This window comes from Pseudophryne corroboree, chromosome 2, assembly GCF_028390025.1.
Source record: "Pseudophryne corroboree isolate aPseCor3 chromosome 2, aPseCor3.hap2, whole genome shotgun sequence".
Classification (NCBI taxonomy): domain Eukaryota; kingdom Metazoa; phylum Chordata; class Amphibia; order Anura; family Myobatrachidae; genus Pseudophryne; species Pseudophryne corroboree.
The window spans coordinates 639,909,637-639,929,204 of NC_086445.1; the positions used below are offsets into that span (position 1 = coordinate 639,909,637).

At 48.5% G+C, this 19,568-nt stretch overlaps 1 protein-coding gene and 1 long non-coding RNA gene across 7 annotated transcripts in view; one reads left to right on the forward strand and one right to left on the reverse strand.

Moving 5' to 3' along the window:
• The window catches only part of LOC135041630 (endosome/lysosome-associated apoptosis and autophagy regulator 1-like), a 480,370-nt gene that overhangs the window by 268,105 nt on the left and 192,697 nt on the right, over window positions 1-19,568 (reverse strand). For 4 of the 6 annotated variants that reach the window (XM_063954952.1, XM_063954950.1, XM_063954951.1 and 1 more), the window contains one exon: window positions 7,514-7,700. The exons of 1 other annotated variant lie outside the window; for it this stretch is intronic. In XM_063954952.1, the coding sequence (XP_063811022.1) occupies window positions 7,514-7,700 (187 nt within the window). Of the gene's footprint in view, window positions 1-7,513; window positions 7,701-18,610; window positions 18,629-19,568 lie in introns of those variants that run through there. One more of the 6 variants, XM_063954954.1, reaches the window with a different exon arrangement.
• The window catches only part of LOC135041707 (uncharacterized), a 96,475-nt gene that overhangs the window by 55,332 nt on the left and 21,575 nt on the right, over window positions 1-19,568 (forward strand). The gene's annotated exons all lie outside the window — the stretch shown is intronic.

Genomic DNA, 19,568 nt, shown 5'->3' on the forward strand with positions numbered 1-19,568 from the left:
CATCTACCCAGTGGGCTGTCACAGTCATATAGTCCTTAATCTGCCCTGTTCCACTTGTCCACGTGTCCGTGGTTAAGTGGACAGTGGGTACAACTGCATTTTGTAGGATACTAAGGACACTTTTTCTGACGCTTCTGTACATTCTCGGTATCGCCTGCCTAGAGAAGTGGAACCTAGATTTGATACCAGGGACACAGTACCTCAAACAATTCTCTAAGTCCCACTGAACTAATGGCGGATACCGGATGCACGTCTAACACCTACATAGCTGTCAAGGCCTCAGTTATCCACTTTTAAAAGGATGACTTCTGTCATATTTCATCTTCCTCACAAAGAACTGTTGGACAGTCAATTGCTTAGTGGAAGTAGTACATGTGGTCTTCCGACTTCCCCTCTGGGATGATTGACTCCCAGCAGAAACAGCAGCGGCAGCAACAGCAGGCGTACCCATGGCCGGATTAACAATGGGGCGGATGGAGCTGCAGCTCCAAGCCCCCCATTGAAAATAGGCCCACAGACCTCCCTGCAGTGCAGGTAGTAGCCAGTGCTGACAGGAAAAAAACATTTCCTGTCAGCACATACAGCAGCTCCCTCACCTCCGGCTGCACATTCACCCCCACCCTAAACTGGGTAACCTGTGCCCTGACCTCTTCGTGTTGCAAGGGGCGGGGCTTCGGACGGGCACGGGGGCGGAGCCTCGGAAATAGCACCGAGACAGCAGCCTCCTGTCAAGACCCTTCCCCTCTTGCATGAGGCATGTTATTGTTGGGAAGCTGCAGCAGGAAAGGCATGCTGCAGCAAAAGCATTTATGTTTTGATGGGCGAGGGGGCGGGGCTTCGTACGGGCATAAGGGCGGAGCCTCGGAGATAGCTCCGAGGCTCCGCCCTCGTGTCCGTCCGAAGCCCCGCTCCCTCGTCCATCAAAACTTAAATGCTTTTGCTGCAGCATGCCTTTCCTGCTGCAGCTTCCCAACAATAACATGCCTCATGCAAGAGGGGAAGGGTCTTGACAGGAGGCTGCTGTCTTTTAGGAGAGCTGGGTCCCTGGATGTCAGCTGAGAGGGCATGCAAAACCATGTGAGTAGCAGCCCACACCAGACCCTGAGGTCTCCTATGTAAGTGGTGTCTATGTCAGTAAGTTTTGAGGGGTGTGTGTGTGTGTCACTGAGTAAGTAGTGTCTGTCAGTAAGTAGTGTCAGTGTCAGTAGGTTTTGCGTTGTGTATGTGTCAGTAAGTAGTGTCAGTGTCAGTAAGTTTTGTATTGTGTCTGTGTCAGTAAGTTTTGCATGTGTGTGTGTGTGTGTGTGTGTGTGTGTGTGTGTGTGTGTGTCAGTAAGTGGTGTCCGTCAGTAAGTGGTGTCTGTGTAAGTTTTGTGTTGTGCCGTGTGTGTCAGTATGTTTTGCGTTGTGTGTGTGTCAGTCAGTCCTGCAAGTGTGGCGGTACGCTCCGGTACGGCGTACCATTAAGAATGTGTCCGCCAGTATGCCATACCCCTGCCACACTGTAAAACACCACCACCAAGCTCTTAGATCTTGCTCGGAGGCGCCGCCAGCACCTTCTTCCTTTTCCAGGAAAAGGACTGCTGCGAGCATGAAAGTGATGTCATCACCCTCCCTTCTTCCTTTTCCAGGAAAAGGACTGCTGCGAGCATGAAAGTGATGTCATCACCCTCCCGCACCTGGCAGAGAAAAAGTGACGGTGGGGTGCCGGGCCAACGGTGTGTGGGTGGTATTCAGTATACCAGTTGTTGGGATCCCGGCGCACAGTATACCGGCGCCGGAATCCCGACATCCGGCATACCGACACCTTTTCTCCCTCTTGGGGGTCCACGACCCCCCTGGAGGGAGGATAGCGTGGCGCTTACGCACGCCACCATGCCCGCAGCATGGCGAGCGCAGCGAGCCCTCAAGGGGCTCATTTTCGCTCGCCCTGCTGTCGGGAAGCCGGCGGTCGGGATCCCGGCGCCGGTATGCTGGCCGCCGGGGACCCGGCCCCGGCAACTCATACTACACCCCGGTGAGTAACTCTAAAGGTCGGGACCCCTCCTCACAAGTACAATGAGGCGACACTCCCGAGTTTTGCTGGTGCAGTAAGATTTATTGATCCAGAATCTTACTTAATAAATCTTTCTGCACCAGCAAGACTCGGGAGTGCTGCCTCATTGTACTCTGTCCACAGCTTGAAAAACCGAAGGAGGGAACTGGAGCAAATATTCACATTATAACAGGATGAGTGCTGGGTACACATCTTATATATATATATATTTTTTATTCTATAACCAGTGTCGCATCCTGCTGTCCTTGTCTCTGTAGTCCACAGGGACAGGCGGTGTCTGTGCCATGGATTCACATAATATATAACCACTCCACCTAGTGTCACATGGTCACATCCCTTAATGGCATGTGACCATGCCCACGGCGCGCAGGCACAGTACCACTGAGAAAAAAATTCTGTGTGCCACACTGGTGTCAGTAAGAAGTGTGTCAGTAAGTAGTGTTTGTGTCAGTACATTAGGCATGGTGTCTGTGTCAGTAAGTTTTGTGTTGTGTTTGTGTGTCAGTAAGTAGTATTTTTGTCAGTATGTTTTGCAGTGTGTGTGTGTATGTGTGTGTGTGTGTGTGTGTCAGTAAGTGGTGTCTATGTCAGTTAGTTTTGTGTTGTGTGTGTGTGTCAGTAAGTAGTGTCTGTCAGTAGGTTTTGTACTGTGTGTGTCAGTAAGTAGTGTCTGTCAGTAAGTGGTGGGTGTCTGTCAGTAATACCCCTTTCACACCGCAAAAATAACCTGGTATAGACCGGGTATATTGCTGGGTCGACAAGTTTCGATGTGCGTTGTGAAAGGGGTCATGGGCGAATTCCGGGTTGCCTGACCCTGTAATTCAACCCGGGAATAAAGCAACCCGGGACCCGTTCACTGCATGGGGAGTGGCGGCGCGGAGATGATCTCATCTCCCAGCGCCACCTCCGCACCCGCCCATGATGCAGACTCCATCTCCGCCCACGGATGGCAACCCGACCCAGCAACTTGCCGGGTCGAGTTGGCGGTGTGTAGGGTCCAATGCCGTCTCCACCCAGCAATGGACCCATTTCCAATTCCCAGGTGGGACCCGGCATTGTGATGTGAGAGCGGTATAAGTATTGTGTTGTGTGTGTGTCAGTAAGTAATGTCTGAGTCAGTAAGTTTATCTGTGTTGTGCGTGTGTGTCAGTCAGTAATATCTATCAGTAAGTGGTGTCTGTGTCGGTAAGTTTTGTGTTGTGCGTGTTAGTAAGTAGTGTCTGTCAGTAAGTGGTGATTGTGTCAGTAAGCTTTGTGTTGTGTGTGCGTGTGTGTCAGTAAGTAGTGTGTCAGTAAGTGGTGACTGTTACTCACATGGCATAGGCCACACCCCCTATTTAGACCACACCCACACCACACTGATCACAGCACCACATCACTAGTCACACCACTGCAGCGCTTCACACCTCCTGCCGAGGCACACAATAGGCCCTTCCTAAATTTCAGCTCCAGGCCCATATGGACCTTAATCTGGCACTGGGCATACCACTCAAGGATCCTCTGGAGGAATCCCGGTTAGGAGAGGAATCTTCAGTCTTGACAGTGACATGGCCTGCAGGACTACTGATGTTCCTGACTGTGGAGGAAGTTGACTTTGAGGTAGTTGGTGGTGTGGCTTGCAAGAGCTTGGGTACAGGAGGAAGAAGGGATGTAGGTGTCGGAGGACTGCTTACGCTCTTACCCAAAGTTTCACAACTTGACACTGACTTATGATGAATGCGCAGCAGGTCCGTGGTTAAGTGGATAGTGGGTACAACTGCATTTTTTAGGACACTGAGAACATTTTTTCTGACATCTCTGTATATTCTCGGTATTGCCTGCCTAGTGAAGTGGAATCTAGATGGGATTTGGTACGGGGAACACACTACCTCTATCAATTCTCTAAGTCACACCAGATGCACGTCTAACACCAACATATCTGTCAAGGTCTCAGTTATCTGCTTTGCAACATGATGACTGCTGTCATATTTCATCTTCCTCACAAAGAACTGTTGGACAGTCAATTGCTTAGTTGAAGTAGTACAAGTGGTCTTCCGACTTCCACTCTGGGATGACGATCGACTCGCAGCAGCAACAACAGCAGCGGCAGCAGCAGTAGGTGTACCACTCAAGTATCCTTCGGAGGAATCCCGGTTAGGAGAGGATTCCTCAGTCTTGCCAGTGACATGGCCTGCAGTACTACGGATGTTCCTGACTGAGGAGGAAGTTGACGTTGAGGGAGTTGGTGGTGTGGCTTGCAGGAGCTTGGGTACAACAGGAAGAAGGGATTTAGGTGTCAGTAGACTGCTTACGCTCTTACCCAAAGTTTCTGAACTTGACAATGACTTCTGATGAATGCGCTGCAGGTGACGTATAAGTGAGGCTGTTCCTAGGTGGTTAACGTCCTTACCCATACTTATTACGGATTGACAGAAGCAACAGATGGCTTGACACCTGTTGTCCGGATTTGTGGAGAAATAATTCCACACCGAAGAGGTGGCTTTTTTGGTATTTTGCCCAGGCATCACAATGGGCTTCTTCATCCCACGGACAACAGGTGTCTCCCCCGGTGCCTGACTTAAACAAACCACATCACCATCAGAATCCTCATCGTCATCTTCCTCCTCAGCGCCAGCAACACTCATATCCTAATCCTGGTGTACTTCATCAGTGACATCTTCAATTTCAATACCAGGAACTGTACTGTGGGTGCTCCTTCCAGCACTTGCAGGGGGCGTGCAAATGGTGGAAGGAGCCACCTCTTCCCATCCAGTGTTGTGAAGGTCAGGCATCGCAACCGCCGACACACTTGGACTCTCCTTGGGGATTTGTGATACCATCTCAGAACGCACAGTTCTTTTCTGTGCTCTTTCCAGCTTAACGCTTAATTTTTCTAGCGGGAGGATGAGGCCTTCCATAGTTATGTGAAGCTGAACCACTAGTCATAAACATAGGCCAGGGCCTTAGCTGTTCCTTGCCACTCCGTGTCGTAAATGGCATATTGGCAAGTTTACGTTTCTCCTCAGACTATTTAAATTTCTTTTTTTGGGTCTTTTTACTGAACTTTGGCTTTTTGGATTTTACATGCCCTCTACCATCACAATGGGTATCAGCCTTGGCAGACGACGTTGATGGCATTTCATAGTCTATGTCATCGCTAGTGGCAGCAGCTTCAGCACTAGGAGGAAGAGGTTCTTGATCTTTCTATCCCGAGAATTATATGGCAATATCACAGGAATTATACAGCAATATCATAGGAATTATACGCCAGTATTCTGAGAATTATCCGGCAATATCAGAGGAATTGTACGCCAGTATCACAGGAATTATATGGCAATATCACAGGAATTATACGCCAGTATTCTGAGAATTATATGGCAATATCATGGGAATTATACGCCAGTATCACAGGAATTATATGGCAGCAACACTGGATATATGGCAGCAGAGGACACCACCACTGTGACTGGTCACTGGACTGATGCTGCACAAGACACTTCCCCTGGTCTAATGCAGGACAACACAGCACCACTGAAAGGGACTTATACAGCTATGCTGGATATATGGCAGCAGAGGACACCACCACTGTGACTGATGCTGCACAAGACACTACCCCTGGTCTGATGCAAGACAACACAGCAAAAATGCAAGGGACTTATACAGCAGCCAGCAGCACTGGAGACATATAGCAGCAGAGGACACCAACACTGTGACTGGCTGGACTGATGCAGCATAAGACACTGACTACATTGGACTGGACTGAGCAGCACAAGACACGCTACCCCACTTTTCCGCCCCCACACAGACACCGAGGACGGAGACATGTCCTCTCACTACACTCTCCGAGACTGGAGTGAAAATGGCCACGACGCGCGGCTCCTTATATGAAATCCAAATCCCGCGAGAATCCGACAGTGGGATGATGACGTTTTGCCTCGTTCAGGTTTCCAAGTCAGGCGGGAAAACCCGAGCCTGGCTCAGATCTGGACTCGAATGGTGAAGTTCGGTACGGTTCGGTTCTCTGAGAACCGAACCCGCTCATCCCTACTCTAAACTACCAGCATCATATTCCAACTGGATCTCTTTGCAAGTAAGAGTTGGTAAAATACAGTGATGATTAGAGAAACTCATCTCTCTGTCTAGATGTATAGCCACATATTATTAAAATGCTCGGCCATCTTCCAAATATTAAGAATCATTATTGATGCATATTGCAGAAACAAGGATTGTTTTCACTAAAATGTAGCAATTTCAATCATCAGGACACTGGCTCTGATGAGAGTAAGTTCCGGCGATCAGGAAGAAGTAAATTAATTGCATTTGTGATGGCATTACTGATTAATAAATAGGGCCGATAATGTGTACACACAGGCAGCACACATGATATTGCACACAGCATACTTACCTACTCTCCCAGAAGCTGCGGGAGGCTCAAGTTTTTTGTGGTAGCCCCCCGCACCCCTGGAAGAGTGGGCAGGTCTCCCGCATCCTGTTCGCACCCTAGTGATGTGAGCAGGATGGAGAGATAACCACCCACATTCGCGGGTCCGTCGGGTGGAGGGGTTAAAATGACGCAAATCGCTTAGTGATGTCACATTCCGGCCCCGCCCCCCGAAGACACCTGCAGCGTCTCCTCTCCGGGCTTCTCCCGGAGAGTAGAAATACGTCTGTAAGTATGGCACACAGACACTGGCTTATTTATAATGGGTGCAGTGTGTGCGATGCACAAGGGCCCCTGCACCCATTATGTTTGATACTTACCCTCCAGAGTCCCACAGTGCTGCAGCAGTGCTGCAGAAATCACTGGGAAAATAGCGCAGCACCATTTTCACAGTGTTTCACACATGCGCAGTAGGGAATTTACACGTCATTTTCCTAGAGATATGCGCATGCCCTTTAGCATACCTCCCAACTTTTTCTTCGCTGACAGAGGGACACACGCGCGGCGAAGCCGGGGGGGCGCTCCCGAAAAGGGGGTGTGGCCTAAGAAAAGGGGGCGTGGCTTCGCGTGAGGACCCGCAATCGCGAGCCACGCCCCATTTTCGTCACTGAGTGGGCATGCCCAGCGCTCTGTGAGCCGCTGGCATGCCCCCTCTCCCTCTGACTCAAGTCACCGCTGCTCTGCTAAGCAGGGCAGCGAGTGACAGAGCCTCCCAACTGCCCCCCCCCACCGCGGGACACTGCGGCCCGCGGGTGGGACCGCGGGACAGTCCCCAAAAAACGTGACTGTCCCGCAAAAATCGGGACAGTTGTGAGGTATGCCTTTAGACTCTGGGACAGTGCTAGGGTCCCCTAGGGCCTAGAGTATCTGCGCTGCCGGCTAGGGAGGAGGGCGCCCAGATGGAGGAGACACATGGGGCTCCTCCTCTCTAGAAACGCCCCTGCACACAGATGAATGGGGCTTCATGATTTCATCACAGAGTATGACGATATAACGTAAACATTTCACAATAGCTGTGACAACAAAATATTACTTACATACTGCAGTTTTCATTAACTCCATAATCTGCTCCATATTGGTTGCTGGAAATGCTAGTGAAACCATGCGGAAGTTCGGCCCATTCATCAAAACGGACACCAGTACCCAGAGAGTATGTTCCTTCTCCACAGGGGGTACATTTTTGTAATGCCATATCCAGATATTGCCCAGCGGTGCAGGAGAAAGCTAAGTAAAAAAAGAAACATTAGTTAATGATTGTTTTTATTCACAAGATAGGCTGTATATAAACATTTATAATGCCCATAATCACCCTCCTCATTTTATGAACATATCAACAAATGTAACTATAAAGCGGTGTAGGAGGTATATAGGGCCTGATTCATGTTTGCAAGTAAAGCGCAAAAAGCAAGAAACTGGGCAAACCATAATGCACTGCATGTGGGTAGCAGCAGATTTACCACTATGCAACCAAAGCTTACCCTCCAGCTGTACCTTTTTAGCAGATACAGTACCTTTTTTTTATGGTCTGTACCGATTATTGGCACTCCAAACTTCCATTGAAAGTATAGGAAAAGGGTTGTGACAACACCCAATTTACCCATGGCCACGCCTCCTTTCCTAATTTGTACCGATTTTTCTGTGCAAAATGTTGGTGGGTATGCCAAAGTGGTTACTTATGGCACAGTGGGTCCCAGGGGCCAGGACCGCCATGGAGCTGTTTAATGATATGCATTTTTCTTCCAGGCGGCAGGCCCTTACAGACCGTCAGTGCATTGATTGGAGTGATGGCGATCTGGGTGAGATATATGCTCTGGGTGGATCTTGTACTTCATGAAACCGCCCTTGCCGACTTTACGGTATATACAGCGTGTGGTGCAGTATGTATGTACGTAAAGGTAGATGCTGTAAGGCTGTATAGAAGCGGCTGCCAGAATGCTCGCTGTATTACAGGTGATATCACCACTCAGGTATATTACAGCTCTGACCTATTAAAAGGTGTATATTCTATGTTTCCATGAGGTTCACCTGCAAGTAATTTAACCCCCCGTTAGAGGATTTAGGGTATTTATTTGGGGGCGGCAGATGGTTGGGGGGTGTTAGTGGCAGATGTTTGGGGGGGGGGGGGGGGAGGCAAATTGGTGTCTTGCTTTGGGCCCCATGAGGTCAAAATTCGCCTGTGCAGGTGGAACAGATGTAACATGTGCAGTAGTGATGAGCGGGTTCGGTTTCTCGGAATCCGAACCCGCCGAACTTCAGCTTTTTTTACACGGATCCGAGGCAGACTCGGATCTTCCCGCCTTGCTCGGTTAACCCGAGCGCGCCCGAACGTCATCATCCCGCTGTCGGATTCTCGCGAGGCTCGGATTCTATCGCGAGACTCGGATTCTATATAAAGGAGCCGCGCGTCGCCGCCATTTTCACACGTGCATTGAGATTGATAGGGAGAGGACGTGGCTGGCGTCCTCTCCGTTTATAGAGAAGAGAGTAGAGAGTTAGAGACACTATTTACTAATTTTGGGGAGCATATTAGGACTGGAGTACTACTACTTGCTGATAGTGTGACCAGTGACCATTGACCACCAGTTTAATTAATCCGTTCTCTGCCTGAAAAAAAACGATACACAGTGTGACACAGTCACATACCATATCTGTGCTCAGCCTCAGTGTGCTGCATCATCATATGTAATACTGTATATCTGACTGTGCTGAGTGCTCACTGCTCACACAGCTTAATTGTGGGGGAGACTGGGGAGCAGTTAGAGCAGGAGTACATAAATAATATATTTTAAGTACAGTGCACACTTTTGCTGCCAGAGTGCCACACTGCCAGTGTGACTGACCAGTGACCACACTGACCACCAGTATATTGTGATTATCTGCTTAGGACGGAGTACTACTTGCTGATAGTGTGACCAGTGACCAGTGACCACCACTAGTTTAATTAATCCGTTCTCTGCCTGAAAAAAAACGATACACAGTGTGACACAGTCACATACCATATCTGTGCTCAGCCCAGTGTGCTGCATCATATGTAATACTGTATATCATTATCTGACTGTGCTGAGTGCTCACTGCTCACACAGCTTAATTGTGGGGGAGACTGGGGAGCAGTTATAGCAGAAGTACATATTTTAAGTACAGTGCACACTTTTGCTGCCAGAGTGCCACTGCCAGTGTGACTGACCAGTGACCACCAGTATATTGTGATTGTCTGCTGACCACCAGTATATTGTGATTGTCTGCCTGAAAAAGTTAAACACTCGTCGTGTGGTGTTTTTATAAACGCATTCTGCAGACAGTGTCCAGCAGGTCCGTCATTACATAATATATACCTGTCCGGCTGCAGTACTAGTGTGATATATATATATTTTAATTTTATCTCATTATCATCCAGTCTATATTAGCAGCAGACACAGTACGGTAGTCCACGGCTGTAGCTACCTCTGTGTCGGCAGTCGCTCGTCCATCCATAATTGTATACCACCTACCCGTGGTTTTTTTTTTTTTCTATCTTCTTGATACTAGTAGCTTACTTTAGGAGTCTGCAGTGCTGACAGACAGTGTCCAGCAGGTCCGTCATTACATAATATATACCTGTCCGGCTGCAGTACTAGTGTCATATATATATATATATATATATATATTTTAATTTTATCTCATTATCATCCAGTCTATATTAGCAGCAGACACAGTACGGTAGTCCACGGCTGTAGCTACCTCTGTGTCGGCAGTCGCTCGTCCATCCATAATTGTATACCACCTACCCGTGTTTTTTTTTTTTTCTATCTTCTTGATACTAGTAGCTTACTTTAGGAGTCTGCAGTGCTGACAGACAGTGTCCAGCAGGTCCGTCATTACATAATATATACCTGTCCGGCTGCAGTACTAGTGTGATATATATATATATATTTTAATTTTATCTCATTATCATCCAGTCTATATTAGCAGCAGACACAGTACGGTAGTCCACGGCTGTAGCTACCTCTGTGTCGGCAGTCGCTCGTCATCCATAAGTATACTAGTATCCATCCATCTCCATTGTTTACCTGAGGTGCCTTTTAGTTGTGCCTATTAAAATATGGAGAACAAAAATGTTGAGGTTCCAAAAATAGGGAAAGATCAAGATCCACTTCCACCTCGTGCTGAAGCTGCTGCCACTAGTCATGGCCGAGACGATGAAATTCCATCACCGTCGTCTGCCAAGGCCGATGCCCAATGTCATAGTACAGAGCATGTAAAATCCAAAACACCAAATATCAGTAAAAAAAGGACTCAAAAATCTAAAATAAAATTGTCGGAGGAGAAGCGTAAACTTGCCAATATGCCATTTATCACACGGAGTGGCAAGGAACGGCTGAGGCCCTGGCCTATGTTCATGGCTAGTGGTTCAGCTTCACATGAGGATGGAAGCACTCAGCCTCTCGCTAGAAAAATGAAAAGACTCAAGCTGGCAAAAGCACAGCAAAGAACTGTGCGTTCTTCGAAATCCCAAATCCACAAGGAGAGTCCAATTGTGTCGGTTGCGATGCCTGACCTTCCCAACACTGGACGTGTAGAGCATGCGCCTTCCACCATTTGCACGCCCCCTGCAAGTGCTGGAAGGAGCACCCGCAGTCCAGTTCCTGATAGTCAGATTGAAGATGTCAGTGTTGAAGTACACCAGGATGAGGAGGATATGGGTGTTGCTGGCGCTGGGGAGGAAATTGACAAGGAGGATTCTGATGGTGAGGTGGTTTGTTTAAGTCAGGCACCCGGGGAGACACCTGTTGTCCGTGGGAGGAATATAACCATTGACATGCCTGGTGAAAATACCAAAAAAATCAGCTCTTCGGTGTGGAAGTATTTCAACAGAAATGCGGACAACAGGTGTCAAGCCACGTGTTGCCTTTGTCAAGCTGTAATAAGTAGGGGTAAGGACGTTAACCACCTCGGAACATCCTCCCTTATACGTCACCTGCAGCGCATTCATCATAAGTCAGTGACAAGTTCAAAAACTTTGGGCGACAGCGGAAGCAGTCCACTGACCAGTAAATCCCTTCCGCTTGGCCCAAGGACAATTCCATCTTGCACCTCTTTTTTCTTTCATTTTTCTTTGCGTCATGTGCTGTTTGGGGAGTATTTTTTGGAAGGGCCATCCTGCGTGACACTGCAGTGCCACTCCTAGATGGGCCAGGTGTTTGTGTCGGCCACTTGGGTCGCTGAGCTTAGTCACACAGCTACCTCATTGCGCCTCTTTTTTTTCTTTGCGTCATGTGCTGTTTGGGGAGTGTTTTTTGGAAGGGCCATCCTGCGTGACACTGCAGTGCCACTCCTAGATGGGCCAGGTGTTTGTGTCGGCCACTTGGGTCACTTAGCTTAGTCATCCAGCGACCTCGGTGCAAATTTTAGGACTAAAAATAATATTGTGAGGTGTGAGGTGTTCAGAATAGACTGAAAATGAGTGGAAATTATGGTTTTTGAGGTTAATAATACTTTGGGATCAAAATGACCCCCAAATTCTATGATTTAAGCTGTTTTTTAGGGTTTTTTGAAAAAAACACCCGAATCCAAAACACACCCGAATCAGACAAAAAAAATTCGGTGAGGTTTTGCCAAAACGCGTTCGAACCCAAAACACGGCCGCGGAACCGAACCCAAAACCAAAACACAAAACCCGAAAAATTTCAAGTGCACATCCCTAATGTGCAGAGAGAATTAGATTTGGATCAGGTGTGTTCAAACTGAAATCTAAATTGCAGAGTACTGTAAAAATATAGCCAACATTTGTGGGCTACATGCAAAAGCAGCCAGTATTTACCCTGCACAGAAAAAATATTAATGTATTTTTTCCCCTTGTATGGCAATATGGTTTGTTTCAGACACAAAGTTACTTGCTTTTTTGCTTTACTTACAAACATGAATCAGGATCCTAATACAACATGACACCTCAATAAAATAAAAAATTATTTTATATACTTTTTTTTTTTTACTTCAGTATTTTGCAAGCTCCTTAAGGAAATGTTTAAAGGCAAAATACATAGCAGATTTATATATACAGTATGAGTCAATATAGGTGGTCAGTAGGTTACAAAGCCTTACTGTAGTCAGAAAGATTCTCCCTGAATCAGGTCCCGACCCTTGCGAGGGCACAGATGCAAAGTTCTAATGTTCTGTACTTTGCTCATACCCCGGGCCCATACTACACATATGCAGTACAGGTCTTGCACTGGATGCAGTGCAGCTGCAGATGTCAAATGATTGACAGTCTGCAGCCAATTCACAAAACAGATGTGTCATGTACGTTTTGTGGAAGTGCCAAGGCCAGGCTCTCTGTCTTCCGGTGGAGATTTCCTGCAGAGTAGTATTAGTTTGCTGAAAGACAGCAGGTATAGCCATACTCACAGTTGAACACTGGTACTCATGGAGTGGAGATGCAGCGAGGTGTCATAAATAGCTACCCAGAGTTATATGTAGGCATTGGGCAGTGGTGCAGGAATACTGGAACCATTGTGCAATGCAGATAAATCGCAAGGACCTCTGGAACTAAATAGAAGCCAAGTAATGCATCAAGATGGCTCAGCACATGCTCAGTAGAGATTTTGGCAGCCATCATGGAATAGGGCATGAAGCCTCCATGGAGAACAGGGATGTTGGAGTCTGCACAGTAGAGCATTCTTCTTTCTATAGTATTAAGGGGTCTGGACATTAACAAAGTATTGGAGCAATTCCCCATTCTCCTGATGCCTTGGTCGGGGGACAGGAAAAACCCAACTGTTTGAGATCCTCGATTTGCTGATTCCAACCAAAAAATTATCAGGATTGGCGAATCTAGGATTTTTTACATTCTGGATTTTGACAATTCTACTTTTGATTGCAGATCATTGATGTCTGCTGATCTGCAGTTTTAATCAGCGGATAGAAGTCAAGGAATCATCCAGATCATGTATGGCTTTTATTATTCTTTTGCCAATCTTTTTGCCATCATTCGTATGCTGCACATTTAATATCTTTTTTTCAGAAATAAAGCATTTATTACTAATATTATAAGTAACCTCAGATTTCTGCTGCCTGTGTAAAAGCACTCTGCAATAATACATTTTAAAGAAGAGCTTGGTGGCCAACCAAGGCCCATAGCTACTCCAGCAATTTTTCACTGACCTGGCTGTGTGCAATTACATTTGTTTTGATGTTTAATGCGAGTGTGATCTTTCTTTGGCTGCGGTAGTGTGTAGAACTGTTATAAACAGCTCACAAGGTGTGACGAAGAAGGATACACTATCTCATGGCACGCTGGGCATAGGATACTACAGCATTAGTAGGAGAGACACTATTAAAGACAAGATTAGAGGAACAGGCGCTACTATGGAGGAATAATATGGAGAATAGAAGGGCCCAACTCAGACCTGATTGCTGCTGTGTGTTTTCGCACAGCGGCCACTTATCAATAGAGTGCGCATGCACCACAATGCGCATCGCCTAACAGCGACAGACCAGTGCAAAAATTTCAATTGCACAGCCATTCGCAAACTGATTGACTGGAAGAGACCATTTGTGGGCGGTAACTGTTTTCTAGGCATGTCAGGGAAAACGCAGGCATTCCCAAGTGTTTTCAAGGAGGGTGTGTGACATCAGCTCCGGACTCGATCAGCTTGTTCTCTTCGCACCGTAGGAGTAAGTCCTGGGCTGCGCACAGACTGCACACACTGGTAAAAACATTCAATGGTGAGTGTGGTGCAAACGGATTTGCAGCTGTCCGCTGACTGAGGGATATTTTTAGCACGGCGTACACATGCGATCACACACTTGCACGGGCGAATTTACACTCCCCTTGGGCGGCGACCATATGATCCCAGGATAGCAAAATTAGCAGTCCAGCGATCAGGTTTGAATCACCCCCAAAATCAGTAAGAGAAGCCTTTTGTGTAGATTAGGGGTGGGCAACAGGCGGCCCGCGGACCGATCCTGCCTGGCCCGCTGTGCCCCACCAGAATGCAATGACAAGCTGCCTGACAGGCCGCTTGTCATTGCACTGCTCTCAGACGCGGCGCCGCTGAAGAAATCCCGGTCACGTCACAGGGTCAGCTGACCGGGATTTCCTCTGTTATCATGCGCTGGGCGGCACGGGGAGTGGGCACTGCACTGAGCAGGAGTGGCGGCCGAGAAGCGGCGGCCAGTGAGGAGGAGAAGAAGCGGTGGCCAGTGAGGAGAAGCGGCGGGCAGCGAGCCGGAGCAGGAGAGGCCACATCAGTGGTGACTCCGGGTGGCAGCAGCAGCGCAAATCATCGGACAGCGGGGATCGTCTGCCCCTGTGACAGCGGGGATCGTCTGCCACTGGATCAGTGCTTAAGCTGCCATATAGGTTTAGGGGTGGGGAGGGAGGGGAGTTAAAAACTGCAATATGGGTTTAGGGGAGGGGAGGAAAGGGGAGTAGGGACTGTCTGCCTTAATGTGTAAAAATGGGGGATGCGGTCTGCCGTAATGTGTAAAAAAGGGGGACGCTGTCTGCCGTAATGTGTAAAAAAGGGGGACGCTGTCTGCCGTAATGTGTAAAAAGGGCACGCTGTCTGCCGTAATGTATAAAAAGGGGACGCTGTCTGCCGTAATGTATAAAAACGGGGGCGCTGTCTGCTGTAATGTGTAAAAAGGGGATGCTGTCTGCCTTAATGTGTAAAAAGGGGGACGCTTCTGCTGCTGTCCCTCTGCTTCACTATAGGCTGTCTTCCGAGAACAGCCCATAGTGAGGCAGAGGGGCAGCAGCAGCAGCGCCTCCACCAATAACACAGCGCTGCTGCGGCTCCCTCCTCCACCTCCCTCCTCCTCCTTCTCTCCTGCCCGGGAATCGTGATCAGAAGCTGCACCGAGGAGCCTGAGCCAGCGGAGAGGGTAAGTATAATTCTTTATTTCTTTCTTTATTTCTTGGGACTGTCTGCCGCAATGTGTAAAAATGGGGAATCTACCTGCCGCAATGTGTAAAAAGAGGGAATCTGCCTGCCGCAATGTGTAAAAATGGGGAATCTACCTGCCGCAATGTGTAAAAAGAGGGAATCTGCCTGCCGCAATGTGTAAAAATGGGGAATCTGCCTGCCGTAATGTGTAAAAATGGGGAATCTGCCTGCCGCAATGTGTAAAAAGGAGGAATCTGCCTGCCGCAATGTGTAAAAAGGAGGAATCTGCCTGCCGTAATGTGTAAAAAGGGGGACGCTGCCTGCCGTAATGTGTAAAAAGGGGGACGCTGTCTGCCGTAATGTGTAACAAGGGGGACGCTGTCTGCCGTAATGTGTAAAAAGGGCACGCTGTCTGCCGTAATGTGTAACAAGGGGACGCTGTCTGCCGTAATGTGTAACAAGGGGACGCTGTCTGCCGCTATGTGTAACAAGGGGACGCTGTCTGCCGCTATGTGCAACAAGGGGACGCTGTCTGCCGCTATGTGTAACAAGGGGACGCTGTCTGCCGTTATGTGTAACAAGGGGACGGTCTGCCGTTATGTGTAACAAGGGGACGGTCTGCCGTTATGTGTAACAAGGGGACGCTGTCTGCCGTTATGTGTAAAAAGTGCACGCTGTCTGCCGTTATGTGTAAAAAGGGGGACGCTGTCTGCCGAAATGTGTAAAAAGGGGACGCTGTCTGCCGTAATGTGTAAAAAGGGGACGCTGTCTGCCGTAATGTGTAAAAAGAGGAATCTGTCCGCCATAAGGTGTAAAAGGGTCTCTACCTGGTGTAGTGGTGCTACTGTGCGGCGTAATTTGAATAATGGAGACTACTGTGCACCGTTTTATGAATTGGTGTTATTTTGTGGCCACACCCCTTCTCCACGAAGCCACGCCACTATGTATTTTTGCGGCGCGCACTGCCCCTGTTTTGCATGCGGGGGTGGGGCTCCGATGCCGTTTCTTGCACACAGTGCTAAAATGTCTAGTTACGGCACTGTTGCTAGGTATCCATTTCTCTGGCCCTGAGCAGGTCCTCCTCACCAGATCTTCTCCAGGGGTGAGGGGGTGGACTTGGATGGGATGGGGGGGGGGGCAAAGCATTTTGTCGCACCTGGGCCCACCGCCAGAGCCGGATTAAGGCCCCGGGAGGCCTGGGGTACTAAATTGCAGGGGGGGGACCATGGACTAAAAAACTAATTTAAAAAAAAAAAAATTACACATATATATATATATATATATATATATATATATATATATATATATATATATATATATATTTTTTTTATTAGTTTTTTAGTCCACTGAAGGAGGAGGGATTTATATATATATATATATATATATATATATATATATATATATATATATATATATATATATATAAATAATTTATCTAAGAATCCCTCCTCCTTCAGTTCAGCGCGCGGCGCGCCAATGACTGAGCCGCAGGCTTGCTGAGCCGGACAGCAATTGGACAGCTGAGCCGTCGCGCTCAGCTGCCCTGACTACAGCTGTTAGAGCACTCTTCTTAGAGCTGTAGTCAGCGCAGCTGAGCGACGGCTCAGTTGTCCAATTGCTGTCCGGCTCAGCAAGCCTGCGGCTCCGTCATTAGTGCGCAGCACGCAGGGCCGTTTCTAGACAATTTGGCTCCCAGTGCGAGATTTCAAAATGCGCCCCCCCCCCCTTGCTATAAAAAAAATTTGCGTGCCCCCCCCCCCCCATATAGCCAGAAAAAGAAAAAGCAGGCGCACGCGCTCCCGACAAGGGTGTGTGGCCTGATTAAAATGGGCGTGGTCTCATTAAAGTGGGCGTGGCCTTGTCTGATATCATCACACCCACCACAGGGGGAAAAAATAAAAATAGTCCCCTTTTTACACATTACACCAGGCAAGTGTCCCCATATTACACAGTACGCAGGCAGATGTCCCCATTTTACACAGTACGCAGGCAGGTGTCCCCATTTTACACAGTACGCAGGCAGGTGTCCCCATTTTACACAGTACGCAGGCAAGTGTCCCCATATTACACAGTACGCAGGCAGATGTCCCCATTTTACACAGTACGCAGGCAGGTGTCCCCATTTTACACAGTACGCAGGCAGGTGTCCCCATTTTACACAGTACGCAGGCAGGTGTCCCCAGTTTACACAGTACGCAGGCAGGTGTCCCCAGTTTACACAGTACGCAGGCAGGTGTCCCCAGTTTACACAGTACGCAGGCAGGTGTCCCCAGTTTACACAGTACGCAGGCAGGTGTCCCCATTTTACACAGTACGCAGGCAGGTGTCCCCATTTTACACAGTACGCAGGCAGGTGTCCCCATTTTACACAGTACGCAGGCAGGTGTCCCCAGTTTACACAGTACGCAGGCAGGTGTCCCCATTTTACACAGTACGCAGGCAGGTGTCCCCAGTTTACACAGTACGCAGGCAGGTGTCCCCATTTTACACAGTACGCAGGCAGGTGTCCCCAGTTTACACAGTACGCAGGCAGGTGTCCCCATTTTACACAGTACGCAGGCAGGTGTCCCCATTTTACACAGTACGCAGGCAGGTGTCCCCATTTTACACAGTACGCAGGCAGGTGTCCCCATTTTACACAGTACGCAGGCAGGTGTCCCCATTTTACACAGTACGCAGGCAGGTGTCCCCAGTTTACACAGTACGCAGGCAGGTGTCCCCATTTTACACAGTACGCAGGCAGGTGTCCCCATTTTACACAGTACGCAGGCAGGTGTCCCCATTTTACACAGTACGCAGGCAGGTGTCCCCAGTTTACACAGTACGCAGGCAGGTGTCCCCAGTTTACACAGTACGCAGGCAGGTGTCCCCAGTTTACACAGTACGCAGGCAGGTGTCCCCAGTTTACACAGTACGCAGGCAGGTGTCCCCAGTTTACACAGTATGCAGGCAGGTGTCCCCATATTACACAGTACGCAGGCAGGTGTCCCCATTTTACACAGTACGCAGGCAGGTGTCCCCATTTTACACAGTACGCAGGCAGGTGTCCCCATTTTACACAGTACGGAAGGTATCCCCATTTTACACAGTGCGGCAGGTGCCCCCATTTTACACAGTGCGGCAGGTGCCCCCATTTTACACAGTGCGGCAGGTGCCCCCATTTTACACAGTGCGGAAGGTATCCTCAATTTATATAGTGCGGCAGGCAGATGTCAAGTGGGGGGGAGGAAGGGAGGAAGAGAGAGAGAGAAAAAAAATAATAATACTTACATCTTCCCGCTCTTCGGGTCCCGCCGACTCACGTCATCAACCATGAGATTGCACCAATACTATTAAGGCAATTACTATCAGGCCACAGCAGTAAAAAAAAAAAATAAAAAAAAAAAAATAAAGTCTTCCGGCTTTCATATTTAAGTCCAAAAAGAATATAAGGAGATTTACCATTGTTAAATCTTTCTGCGAGGTACACTGGATTCCACAGGGAATAACATTGGGGTGTAGAGTTGGATCTTGATCTGAGGCACCAACAGGCTGAAAACTTTGGCTGTTCCCAGGATGCACCGCACCGCCTCCTCTATATAACCCCTCCTCCGTGCACAGGAGCTCAGTTTTGTTAACCAGCCCAATGCAGTAGCAGGTAAAGAGACGGTAGATGTTAGTCATATAGAACCACGTTCTCATGACAGAAGAAGGGACCAGCGGACAACAGAGCCGGATTAAGGGGGGGTCACAGGGGGTACATTACCCTGGGCCCCCCTGCTGCCAGGGCATACTTGCCTACTTTTCAAAAGTGGTTTCAGGGAGATCTGCGCGGCGCCCCGTTGAGGGGGCATGTCACATTCTGCCAAAAGGGCGTGTATAGCTCCACCTATGGGCGTATCTATTGTCACTCAGGGGTGTGTCCTGCAGTGGCAGATGAAACCCAACGTACAAAGCGCAATACTGACTACACACCGACATCACAGCTACATTACACGGCAGGGCTACACACCAACATCACAGCTACATTACACGGCAGGGCTACACACCGACATCACAGCTACATTACACGGCAGGGCTACACACCGACATCACAGCTACATTACACGGCAGGGCTACACACCAACATCACATCTACATTACACGGCAGGGCTACACACCAACATCACATCTACATTACACGGCAGGGCTACACACCGACATCACAGCTACATTACACGGCAGGGCTACACACCAACATCACATCTAC